This window comes from Micrasema longulum, unplaced genomic scaffold, assembly GCF_059751315.1.
Source record: "Micrasema longulum isolate JH-2025_06_02 unplaced genomic scaffold, ASM5975131v1 h1tg000993l, whole genome shotgun sequence".
NCBI lineage: Eukaryota > Metazoa > Arthropoda > Insecta > Trichoptera > Brachycentridae > Micrasema > Micrasema longulum.
In genome coordinates, this window is record NW_028278181.1 from 335,635 (window position 1) to 349,909 (window position 14,275).

The 14,275-nt window shown below is 32.6% G+C and overlaps 1 protein-coding gene across 1 annotated transcript; it reads right to left on the minus strand.

Annotated features, from left to right (window-relative positions):
• Positions 1-494: 494 nt before the first annotated feature.
• Positions 495-1,738, minus strand: LOC148277701 (uncharacterized). The gene is made up of 3 exons (XM_088232527.1): positions 1,466-1,738; positions 1,104-1,380; positions 495-1,005 (listed from the first exon to the last, which is right to left on the minus strand). Exons 1-3 carry the CDS (start codon positions 1,598-1,600, stop codon positions 617-619), a joined length of 801 nt encoding a protein of 266 aa, XP_088088653.1. The 5' UTR covers positions 1,601-1,738; the 3' UTR covers positions 495-616.
• Between the last annotated feature and the right edge of the window lie 12,537 nt (positions 1,739-14,275).

Consider the following 14,275-nt stretch of genomic DNA (forward strand, 5'->3'; position numbering starts at 1 on the left):
ATATATGTACAAAATTATATTCATCGTAAATCTGTAATTAAATATGTAGTAAAAAAAATTGCGTGCATATTATATTTTTCATACAGAAAACTTAATTCTACTTTGTAGATCAAATTAAAGATAAATGTGAACTTCTCATTGTCATACGCGCCTAGGTATTCTTTTTTTATTATTAATAATTTTATAGAATTGTTTTTAACGCGGAAAGGTTCATTGATATTGAACTGAATCAATATATGTTATTTGTACTGAATCAGTTTGGGAACCTAATCCACATTACCATTTATAAGCAAATATCTTTACACTAGTGTCAATATTTTTTTTTGTTTACTTTTTAGATACAACTTTATTTAACTATTAATAAATTTATATCATAATAATAATGCAAACCGTAATAGATAAAATAACATGTTATGTTTGTTTTAAGACCTTAGAACTTTAAAAAAAAACAAAAAGCACAACACAAGCTTATTCAGAAAAATAAAAGAGGAAAATTGTTAAAATAAAGTGTCTCCTTTATTTAAACTTAAAAAAGATGATTTAACATGCGAATTATCTAAAAACAAATTTTATATGACAAAAACCTAATAAGTATCCATAAAACCAATGGTGAAAATTACCAATTATGCACAAACTTTTTCACACTGGCACCGATATGTTTTTCGGCATATAAACTATACAGAAAGAGCCTGGTTAATCCGCTGATTGGTTTGATACTGTCCGTCTTCTGGTCGCATTTAATATCCCAAGGAGCATCTACGAAGTACATGCGCATGGCAATACGTCCATAGTCTCTAGTCCAGTTTTTGAGGCAGTCGGGTGCGTTGGGGAATACCAGCTTGGTGCTTGCTTTACAAGTTCTATCGTACCAGTTTCTTTGCACTTTCTTGGTCTTTCCGAACGCCTGATGACCGACTCCGATGATGTTCCCGTTCTTGACTAGCAGGAACCAAGGCTGCATGTCTTCGCATTTGCTTGACACGGGAATGTTCAAGTAATGGGTGCCTGGAAACAAATCAAAACTTTAATATATGGACCACCAGCGATTTTCTTCGGTCAATGTTTTGTTTAGGATTAATGCAACTATAAACGTATGGACCTACCAATTTTGTTTATGCAGTTCTGCTTAGTGTATGTTGTAGTAGTCTGAATAAGGAGTTCTGTAGTTGGAACCGAATTGTACGAATTTCCTTCCTTGAACCACAATCCAGTTCCAAGATTGGTTATGGTAAGCCTTCCTCCTAATCCAAGTACCGCGGGATTAACTACCAATAATGTACTTGTCCAGTAATTGTAACCATTAATGAGTTTTTTCTCGTAAAATGGACTTAGTGAATAATCGTAGGGGATGCCTTTGTCTTTGAAGTCGCTTGGTGGAAGCTGCAAAAGAATTACACATTAAGTTTTGATACGAAACAACGCTAATTTTATTCGTATTCATGGATGTAAGCTTATTGTAACTCACCGCTACTTGCAAACCAGCAATGAACCCGCGAGTATCATAGAGAGCACACAACCTCACGTCGATCTCGGAGAGGCAGACTGTTATCATCCCATAATCATGATCGCTCTGTGCAATCTTCCAACCAGAATCCAACATCTCATCGATGGTATTATTTACCTTGAAGAAGGAGTCGATACCCTGCAGTTTGCCACTTTTGCCAAACTTTACTCGGAATTGAGTCCAATCACCTAAAATAAACCATTTTTAAAATATATTTTATTTTATTACAACCGAATCGTTTGAATTTCTGTGTATAATATTATGTAAAATACATATTATTATATAGTCAACAAAAGTTTTATTGAAACTTAATCGGAACCAAACTCAATTTTTTAAATTTTTAAATTTTTATCGATTTTAAATTTCATATGGTTATTTCAAATATAAAACAAAGATCATCGTTCTACATATACACGGAATAATTTATTATAAAATATTAATCTTAAAAAAATAAACATTTTAATTAGTGGATGCCAATATTTAGTCGGCCTCGTGGTGTGATGTTCAGCGCGTTTGCCTACCATGCAAGAGGTCTCGGGCTCGATTCCCGACATGGTTGATGTTAAATATTTATTTAAATGGATTCTCTTACACTAGAATATTTCACAGTCCCTGGACTGGTACCTGAAGCGTAAGACTGATCATCTTACCTTCATGTAACAAAAATGATCAAGATACGCTGCGATTGGTGTACCAGTGCAGTGCTCCATGCACCATTAGGTGCGGAAAGGGAATGAAGAAATATTTATTCGCTAAGATCGGAGGTAAATTTTTATTCCTGTTCCATTTAGAATGTATTTTTTAATTGAGGCTAATAAGTGTTCCATTTAGAGTGTATTTTTTAATTGAGGCTAATAAGTGTATTTAAATTTTAGTGTTTACCACTTAAATTCATTTTGATTTTCATTAGCTTTTTACGGATTTTGAAAAATCACATGATAAAACTATCGTGCTCCATGTGAAAATTTTGAATTGGCTTATTTGTTTTTCAAATATGTTTTATGATAATTTTAGCCGCTGATTATTTAAATAAATCGTAATTAAAAATGATTGAATGACTGCCTAGACCTACTCTCCTCGATTAATTTCAATATCCCGCCTAGACACACATTTTTTTTCATATATCGAAATACAATATGAACGCAGCAACAAATTCACCCTTTAATCGTGCGCTGACCTTGTACAATCAAATACATACTTTCGACATCGACATTTTACTAGACTCTGCAACATCGTTTAAAAATAATATTCTGAAAAAAAAAAAAATTAAACTGTAATTATCCTCACTAATATCTTTTTTATGATACTCTCACTCGCACACACCCATGCGAGTATACACCCTTCCACCCACCCTCTATCACTCACACACACACACACCCTGTTTTGAAATACGTAGTAAAAAAATTAGGCTCTTATTGGAATACAACTAGAATGTCATTTTATACCTAAGCATTATTCTTCCTACTTGTTGTTTTGATATATTTTTTGTGTTGTATTATGTTGCCTTCATAAAATATATAAAATAAAATTTTAAAAAAACAAAAAAATTATAATAACTAAAATGATATATTACCAGTTAGGGCGCTCGTGAGAGCCAAGGTGGCTGCTAAAACGATGAGGTACTTCATGGTTGGTAGCTGAAGGGACTGATAATTCTAAAGAACAAGTGTGCCCTTTTATACTTAAATATCACAATTTTTTTGTTTGTTTTTTTCAACGTCATTAATAGGAAATGCATACTTAAGAAAATTAAGTATTGTTTGATACGTTTTCAACTTAAGGTTTCTACAACATAACAAGTTAAATACGGTTTAAGTAAAAATAACTAGTAATTTGTAAATAACGTTGGCGAGTATGATTTAAAAAGATTTTACCATCAGGAGATTGTTGAGTTCAATTTTAATACCGATATTTGGCTCAAACTTGCTTTATTCCCATTTACAAAAGTAATTTTATCTTTAATTAATGTTAATAAATATGAGTGTTTGACCAATTACTGACTTTTTATGTCTACCGGTTTCTAAGCGTACCTTCTCTTCGTCAGGACACTCACTACACCAACTTGTAAACACTTAAATACGCTTTCATTTTTCGTCAGCGCAGTATACATAATATTTACGAAAAAATACACAAATTGCATGCAGAGCTAAAGGGGATTTAAACACCACCATGTTCGAACATGCAATAAAATTGTATTAATAATATTTGGCAATAGACCTGCCCTTATCGTTTTCGGTAAGGGCAGGTTGAAGGTCATAAAACGTAAATAAGATGTTCTTTTTAATTAAATATTACAACCAGAATTATCTTCTTTTTTAAAAAAAGAGATACCATTCTATAAAAAAAGGTTTCAGCTAAAATATTTTTTTAAGTATTACCGAAAGCATAGTTTTGCGTAGGAATAAAGGAAAATGTTACAAAAATGTTTGTGATTTAAAATGATTGTTTTTTTTCAAAAACAAAAAAATTAAATTTGGCCGGGGCCACTTTTATGTTTAATTTATTATCTTCAAATTATCACAAAAAAATTTAGTTCAATACGATTAAGATCCCAGATACCTAAGTTTAGTCTAAATTGGAATTGGCGTAATCTGCCGGTCTGCCGGTCTGCCGGTCTGCCAGTAATTATATTTTAGTTACATAAAACTCTTAAGTATATTTTTTAACAAAAATATCTACAAAAAATATTGTTTTTATCTCATTTATGTTTTTTTATTTTTTTATTATTACTCGATTAAAATAAAACATTCGTTTTAAAATGGCAAAATCGTATGATTTCCTCATTTTCGTGCGTTTTACCAGACTTCAGCCTTAAGTGACGTCACACTCACTGATACAATTAAGTGCCTGTAGGCATTCTTAGGTTATATTAGAAAAATTGATCTCAACCGAGTTCAGGGCTTTTAGAGCTGCCTGAGTGTCTGAAAGAATTTATTTATTTTTTAAGTTGTTGACGCAGATTTTTATGTGCTGAGGCATATATGATGTAAAGTTCGGTTTTGAAGACAGGGGGTGGAGCCTTAGGATAGAAAATCTTTGAGTGGGTCTAATTCTATGTATCTCGGCACCCGCTTGGCCATCTTTTTGGACACGTTACGTCGGTGTACGACACAATGCTCCCATCCCTGTCAGGGAGAGTGGTCTCAAGCAGTCATTGATCTATATCAGTTATAAGCAGTTCAAAGCGCTTTTGGAAGTTGAACTCCATGGTTAGACACATATTTACGATAGTACTGTGTACCCCATTTTTTTCATCATCAGCAACATCATTCCCTTTCCGCACTGAATAGTGCATAGGACACTGTATTGGTACACCAATCGCAGCGTAACTGGATCATTTTTGTAGCATGAAGGTAATATCAGTCTTACGCTTCATGAACTATGAAATTTTCGATTGTGAAAACACCCTTTTAAATAAATATTTAATACCGCAATTTTTACTTAACCCTTATGCAACCTTTGTCACGCGTCGACTGTTTACGTAGGTTTTTTGATAGTACCAATAATTTGTTGATAGTTTAAGTTCACTGCCATATATATTACGTAGGTATTTTTTAACTTAAAGATTATTTAAAACTGGTACCTACGTTATTTCCGACGCTGGTTTTCACATGAAATGTACTTAATATGTATATTATACCGGAAAATTTCATGTATTCAGCGTATTTTGTCGGATTTTTTATTCGTTTAGAATTTTGTGCGCTAGGCAGATTATTTAATAGTGTCATTTTCGGGAACCATCCATCAGTTTATGATTCTCGAATGAAAGAAAAAAATGGATATTACATCAGAAATGGAGGTTTTTCAATTTGGGAAGTCTGGTTTCATAAAGAGTCATTGCCTCATTGAAATGACAAGGCAGGAACAAGGAATTGACAAGCAAGAAATTGACAGGAATTGACAGGCGCCGTGGCGCAGTTGGTTAGACGGTCAACTGTGAAACTGGCGTCGCGGGTTCCATTCCCGCCAGTTGCAAGAAAAAAATCCAAGAAAGATTTTTTTCAATTGGTCTGGGTGTTGTAGTGTATTTTTCGTTACCTCCTTCCATATCCTCTCTATCCCACCTGCTGACAAGCCTCAAAATAGAGGCTTAGCGGGTTGTTCCTTAAAAAAAAAATGATCACTTTACGTACTGTGTAACATTTACCATTCTTTTTAAATTTAAATATGAACATTCAGAAACGAATTTTCAACAATGTGTGTGTTCAAATATTTGCAGACAGGCTGATCTCTAGAAACTCCCTAGGGAGTTATTTGAATCGAAATTTGTTGCAACACAGAGAAAACATTTTTAAGAGGGTAATCTTTTCGTTTTTTCTCTCAGTTTTCCCTCTCCGTTGCAACAAATATAGATTAATTACTCCCTAAAAAGGAAATCCAGCCTTCTGCAAACATTTCGACGTGTTAAAATCATTGTTTATTAAACTAACTGGTATAAGGAGTAGAATAAAAATTTAAAAATTGTTTTCAAGCATTGCCTCGTAGGTGAATTGGTTCAGCCGGATGAATTTACCCATATTATAAAGGTTTCGGCTCTTTTATTTATTTATTTATTTCATAGTTCAATGTACAGAGGTGCTGTGTTTCAGGTACCGACTATCTAGAAAATTCCTGTGCTTAGGAAGGACCTTATTTTACGTGTATTTTTTTCATAGCATTAAAATAATGCTTTAAAAAAAAATATATAATTTTTAAAAATTCAAAATAAATATAAATTAGAAAACTTACAGGTTTTAATCAAAAAAAACCTTTAGGTACCCCAGCTTCAAATTTTTTGAGGAATCGGAGATCTTAGATATAAGGCAATTATATATTTTTAGAATAATAATGTTTGTGAAAGCAAATTATTCTACCTAATCCCAAAAGGAACACTCCCACACTACCAGAAGTCAAACTAAAGGATGGGTCATGGGGTCTACCACAAACTCTGAATTCGGGCAAAGAAATTTCAGGTTTCTGGGCCCCAAAATATTTCATTTTTTAACCGGATATTACAAAACCATGACCCGGATTCAATTAAATAAATTTGTACGAAATTGGTTATTGGGTTTAGGTAGAGAAAAATCTGAAAATTTACTCAAAAACATTTTTAAATAATAAATGGTATAAATTAATATTGTATAACTGTATTAGTAAGTAGTAATGTTATTGTTTATTTTGCATAAAAATGCCTGCCTTAAAACAAGTTGTACCTAGTTAGGCAGTCTAGACATGATCAGAAATCTATTACCTAAGTATGTATGTAGGAGATAAAGAAATTGTTGATTTTGTTAATAAACCATGATTATTAATATTAAAAATTTAATCATAAATATAAATTAGTAAATATACCATTATTAATTAGAATAATGGTGTCATGGTCATTGCATTCACCTACCATGCTAGAGGTCTCGGGTTCGATTCCCGACATGGTTGACATGAATTATTCATTTAAAAGGGTGTTTTCACATTAGAATATTTCAACGTAAAATTGATCATCTTACCTTCATGAAACAAAAATGATCAAGATACGCTGCGATTGGAGTACCAATACAGTGCCCTATGCACCATTTGGTTTGGAAAGGGAGTGATGATGATAATGATGAATTAGATAAGTAAACATTAATGCAAATAAGAAAACATTCCGATAATAATTCAAATTGAAATATAAATATAAATTAGAAAATATACCACTTTTAGTTAAAAAATAAAACACAAATATAATTTACAAAATATACCGATAATAATAAAAAATTAAGTACAAATATAAATTAGAAAACATACAATTTGTTATTTAAATAATAAATGTTAATGCTAATAAGGATAAGAAAAATATATATATATAAATTACAAAACATAAAAAATTTAAATAATATACAAATAAAAATAATATGGAGATATTTGCCAATTAAAAGCAAACTAATTTTAGTCACAAATATAATTTACAGGATATAAAAAGGTTTACTCCTTATCCACTTGCTCACAATTTTCTTATAAACATTTTAACAGACGGACGCCTTTATGTAAGGGTCTAACATTTTAAAAACCCTGGGGCCCAATACTGCAAAATGCCTCTGAAACAAGGCAGTTCTACTTTGAGGTACCCCGAAGTTTATGCTCATTGCCTATCTCGTTTTAATATTTTGTTGTGTTGTGCAAGACAAGAAATTTGTTAGAACTTCTTTAACATAAAGTAGTCTGACAGTTGGTAAATTTGTTGTTTCAAATATAGTATGAGAGGGGTAGGTGAATGGCAGTTTTAGCATTATTTTCAATATTGTTTTTCGGAGAATGGCCTTACTTCACAAAAGTCAACAGATGGAAGAGTTGATTAAAACTGTATGTTTAAACATGCCACACATGCTACATAAATCTGTCAATGACAGGTTAATAAGCCCTGTAAATGCCAAGACATTTAGATTACCTTCTCATAAATGTTTTTTCTCTCTGTTGCAATTACTACTACTACCATCAAGCCATTTTTCCGTAGGGGTAGGCAAAGAGAATGGACCGCCACACACGTCTATCCTGGCATGCATTCCTAGCTTCTTCCACATTCATACATCTTGTCATACATTCCATTCGGTTCTGTCTGCTTTTGACATGACCAGACTTAAGATTTTGGTTGATCTCATCATGCCACGTATTCCTTGGTCGTCCTTGTCTCTCGTTACCGTTCATTTTCGTCATATATACTTGTTTTACCATTCTTTCATAGTATATTCGTTCTATATGACCAAACCATCTCAGAGACCCTTTCTTAATCTTATCAATTATACTTGACTCAGATTTACACTCTCGCCTGATTCCATCAGTCGTAACCCTGTCATACATTGATTCCCCACACATTCGTCGAAGAAAACGCATTTCAACCGCGTTCACTCGATTTTTATTCTTTCTCTGCCATTTATCTTTTGATTTTACAAATAGCTCAATTTTGAAGCTATTAAAAACAAATGTTCTAAAAAATTGGAATAAACCAAAAAATTGCGGTTTTGCTCATGTATTTCATGAAAACATTTCCATTTTTTGTTATTTTTCTTACTACTAGAAAATGTGGATCAAAATGTGGGAGTGCCGGGATCCAACTTCTGAAGTCCACGCACGGCATCACATCCCGACTCGTTTATCCTGCTATTACGCCAGCATACTCAGATCAGCGATCCAATGCCAGTGGAATGGCTGCACCCACAAAAAATGTGCCTTAAAAAATGTGTTTTTTGTATGTTTGTATTACCATATACAACTGTTTTTTTGTTGTTGGATTATTAAAATACGAAAACTAAAACATGCAAATGAATACAACTTATTTTTTGCTTCTTATTTACTAGGAAATATTTTAATTTCTTAATTCAAAGAAAAATCGAAAAACAAAAAGCCAATTTTTTACTAAAAGATTCATCATCAGCATTCCCTCGCAGCGTATCTTGATCATTTTTGTTACATTAAGGTAAGATAATCAGTCTTACGCTTCTGGTACCAGTCCAAGGACTATGCAATATTTTAGGGTGAAAACACTTTTTGAATGAATATTTCATTTCGACCATGTCGGGAATCAAACCCGAGACCTCTTGCATGGTAGATAAACGCGCTGACCATTACACCACGAGGCCGGCTAAAACTTTAGTTTTGTTCATTATTCTATGAAATATAAATTAACTTAATTTAGAAAAAATCTTACCGTAAAGTTTAAGAAAATAATCGGCGGCTATAAATATAAAATAATAATATAAATTAAAAAATTGTTAGTAGGTCTTAAAAAAAGTCTTTATTGGTTGTTGTTGATAATAAAATAAATAACTAGCGGAAAATCACCTGGCCCGATAAATTAATGAGGAATTTCAGCCCTACGAGAAATTGGAAACAATAAATGTTTTCTTGCGCGCGGTAAAAAATGGAGCCTTAAGTTGTACGGCAAAGTTTTCTGATAATGTACGAAAAATAATAATAATAAATATTTTAATACTAACTGATTTGAATGACGTCACAAGTTTATATGAATCAACCGATGATAAAAGAGTTGCGGAAGATTTTTGGTTTGCTTGCCGTCAATGGATCAATGGGCAAAATTGATCGAGAATACGCGGAAGGGAACCTCTCACGTCACACGCGGAGTTATTTCAGAAATTCAAAACTTCAAAAATCGCTGATAATACAATATTTAAAAATTAATGGCTTAGTTTAATAGTGTATTAATAAATAAAAAAAAATTAAAAAACCACTGAACTTCCCCATTGTGTGTTTTGACAGATCGCACCTTTAGGACAAAAACGACTCAACTAAAAAAATCCACTTTTTGGGCTATTGCCAAAGAAGAATGTAAATTGGGACACCTTCATATTCTTTCGTAGATTGTTTCGTATTTTTCGAGGTAAGCACCGAATTTTGATTAGTTAAAAATCATACCGAAGGCTTTCAGCTATGAATTTATGAAAAAAAAGCGTAATAAAAATAAATTATTCTAAGCTAAAACAAGACATTTATTTTATGAGTCATTATAAGATTGAAAAAAAAAACAAACAAAAGCGCTCTATTAATCAAGATAATGACATAATTTTTATTAGGTCAGATCAGGTCACCAAACACATGTTGTTATTTATTCACGAAATGACATAAACATAAATAAGTTACTAAAATTATCGATATTTTAAATAACATTTTGAGTTTGTACAATTTTTTGTAGACAAAGACTGGATTTAACTCCCTGGGGAGCTGTTAACATTAATGTTTTTTTTATATTTTTTTTTTTATTTAATAGTATAATTATACATTTTTACAATTTAAAAAAAAATTCACTTGTTATATTTTTACTAAAACTAAAATCCCACCAAGCCACTTTTTGTAGCTTGTTGGTGAACAACATATATGAAGAACATTTTAAAGAAGGTTATATAGAAGTCTAGGTATCTACAGTACTTATGACCTGTCATTGGCTGGTTTAAGTGGCCCTTTTACACACTGTGTAACGTTCACCATTCTGCCCATATTTGAACATCTTTATTCCTTCAATTCTTTTATCTGCTGATGTTTGTGAAGTTAAAGAGCTGAAACCTTTATTCATGCGGATGAGATTCATATTTTATTTATTTATTTTATTTTATTTAGAAAACATACAGTATTACAAAATAAGTACTAAAAACAACATTTTTTTAACATAAAAAGACCAATTAAGTTTTCATAAATTAAAAAGATATAAACATTAAATGTGACAAAAAATAAAAAACAAATAAGAATTTTAAGTGAAAAAAGGATAATTGTTGACATTTGCGTTTTCCATGGAGGTAATAAATTAAAATAAATAAAAATACCGAATGCACACTCCGAGCCATCCACGCACACACATGAACGCACATATAAAACATACACAAACATATACATTACATGCGGCACATATACATAGCATAAACCACTCAAGATGTACATTCAGCAACTATCCCAAATAATCGACCCCATGAAGAAATTTTCTGTACAAATGCAACGTGCAGTTAAAAATGTCTACATCAATACTGAGTCCGTTATATAATTGAATTATTTCACCTACATACTAGGCAACGCCTGAAAATCTTATTTTTTTCCATTTCTATACTTCTTCAAGGAAAAAGTGAATTTATCAGCAATGTATTTATGTTTATACATGTTTTTCTGCGTTGCCTCCTTCACACAGCAATGTTAACTCAGCACTAATTGCGTCACTTCCGTACTGACACGGAATCTACATAAATTCTCTGAGTAATAAGGAAGCCGATGTAACGGTTTTGTTCTATTCCCACCCGAATGTTTCGTTTTTTTTAATGCAGAATGATGGATAGTGTTCATTTTTGTTCATAACTCATTTTAAGCTTTATTAAGTTAAACCGTTTTCGTCTAAAACTTTGTCCATAAATTTCGTCATAAATGTCTGCGGGTCACCAATATTGAATATTGAATCACTTAACGCTAAGATTATTAAGAGTTGTAAAGCTCTAATCACTGCTGGTTGCCGCTCGTGTTAAAAAAGCTGGGCTGGTATTCCAAATGCTCTCGCGGCTACATTATTTCGTGTATTTACTTAAAAAATACACGAGAAAAGCTGTTTTCTCGTGCCGCGAGAGTAGTTTAGAACAGCACCCCAGGTAGCCTTAACAGATCCACTTCCGACCTTTTTTCTTAAAAAATCACAGCCAAAACGATGTTTTTATACAAAATTTTCAATGGCAAAAAGTATATGTATTGTATTGTATAAAAAATATTTTGAATACATAATGGAAAACTGATTTTAAGACGTAGGGGTTCTTCACTACAAATTATTATGCACCTACATATGAATGTATTATAATTCTACAGTTCTGTGGGATTTGTATGCTGTTTTGTAAATATAAAGGTGTAAAAAAATATTAAAATTTGGAAATTGGGTCAATGACCCCCCAAAATTCGCTCCCAATAAAGAAATATCACTTTTTTTTACATTTTTTAGGTAAAAGAGGTCTATGTAATACTGTCAAATAATAAAAAAATATTTTTAAATTTGTAATTTTGAATTCCCGCGAAAACGGTCATTCCATTGACCACGCCCCTAATACGGCACAATTCATGTTTTTTTTTTATTATTATTTTTTATTTATTCCAGTAAAATGGCTATATAGTGCAGAGCCAATTCTACAAAATATTTGTGTTGATTATATTTTTTCTGATTAAGCAACATTATGCGGCGACTTCACGAATGTGCTTGGTGAAAGTGGGGCAAAGTGGGGGGATTTTCGGACACAGTCCGATGTATTCAAATATGATTCTATTCTCCTTCTGGACTATTCTTAATTCTATTAGAATAACATTAAAATATTTATTACAGTATTTTTTTTTGTTTGTTTTATTTTCCTCCTTCTAATTAACTACCATTACATCACTTTATAAAACACTTTTGACAAAACAAAACTGCTTTGCATCTTTGCTCAGTAATACTTTGAGGTTAAATGTTCAAACCTTAATATACTCTCAGAAAATTGACTTAGAACTTTGGTATAGTAATAAAAAAAAATCATAATGCTGATTTCTATATAAATAGTGCGTTGATATTTGTTGGCGGGCAAAATCAAAATTTTTCCAATCTAGGTGATCTCCTTTATTTGAGGCCAATACAACTATAGACTTTTAAAAAATTAAATGCACAAGATTAAAATCTGTGAAAATGGCAACAAAAAACAAAAAAAACTTAATTGGTGACGGGCCACAATGACAAATTAGTTTCGAATGGCTCCTACCTTTTTTTTGGTTCAGCTCTTTACCAAACACCCGTATAACCCATCTCAAAACATTATCATTGGAAATTTGTGATTTCGGCATTTACCCGACGACACGTCGGCGGTTATGAAATCCTCGGTGGACAAATTTCAATAAAAACTTAAACCATGTTCCAGATCCGTCAAACTAAAAAAGCCCACAAACCTAACATACTGTGAAGAATATCTTACAATTACCTGATTTTATTGCACTTGACCCAATTATACAAATGAAATTGGAAAATTACAACATATATTTATCTCTCTTTGTGCCCTGTCAGGTATCTCCAATGTTGGCAATCACTCTGGCAAAAGTCTCCCTGTCCTGTGCTGCCCGGATAATCTGCTCCACAGTCCTGAAGCCAGTCCAGTCTCGTATATTTCGCAGCCAGGACATCTGTCTTCTTCCAGCCTCTCTGTGACCCTCAATCTTGCCTTTCAAAATTAAATAAAGGAAGTGGTAACTTTCTCCACGCATTATATGCCCCAGATATGAAATTTTACGAACTTTTGTGGTGGTTAAGAGTTCTCTCTTTGTTCTAGCTCGACTTAAGACTTCTGAGTTCGTTATCAGGTCTGTCCAAGATATCTTAAGCATTCTGCGATGCCACCACATCTCAAAAGCCTCCAGCCTATTTATAGTGTTCACTTTCAGAGTCCAAGTCTCACAGCCATACAACAATACAGACCACACATAACATTTTACTAATCTTTGCCTTATTTTCAAGTTGAGATTAGCATTGCAGAAGAGGGTTTCATTTTATTAAAAGCAACTCTTGCTGTCTCAATTCTGCATTTAATTTCTATATCTGGGTCGATGGTCTCTGTTAGAATGCTAGAGGTATTTAAATGTGTCCACCTTTTCAATGTCAATGCCCTTTAATTTGAGAGAAAATGCGAAGTTATCAAGGCGGCCAAATGTTATTTATTTTGTTTTGCCAACATTAATTGTTTGACCCAGTTGTTCGCCAAATGCATTCACACTATTTAACAACTCCTGAAGATCGGCAATGGTATCCGCCAGCAAAACAGTGTCGTCGGTGTACCTGATATTGTTGATTACAACTCCATTGATCTTCGGGCCTCTTTCATTGCTGTTCAACGCTTTCTTAAAAACATAGTCAGAATACAAGTTGAAAAGCAAAGGGGACAGTTTACAACCTTGTGCACTCCCCGCTGAATAAGTATTGCATCTGATAGTTCGTTTCCGCGTCTGATTTCAACTGTTTGGTACCAGTATAGGTTTTGGATAAACAATTGATCTTTGGTGTCTATATTACACTCCCTCAACATTTCCATCAAATTTGAATGTTTTACCCTGTCAAATGCTTTCTCATAATCTATGAAACATGCAAAAATCTCTTTTCTCTGATCACGGCACTTCTGCAGCAAAACATTGATGGCTAATAAAGCCTCTCTTGTACCAAAAGCGTTTCTAAAGTCAAACTGCGTTCATCCAGATCCTGTTCGCATTTATTCCGAATTCTCGCATGTATAATTTTAAGGAACAATTTCAGTTTATGACTCATCAGACTGA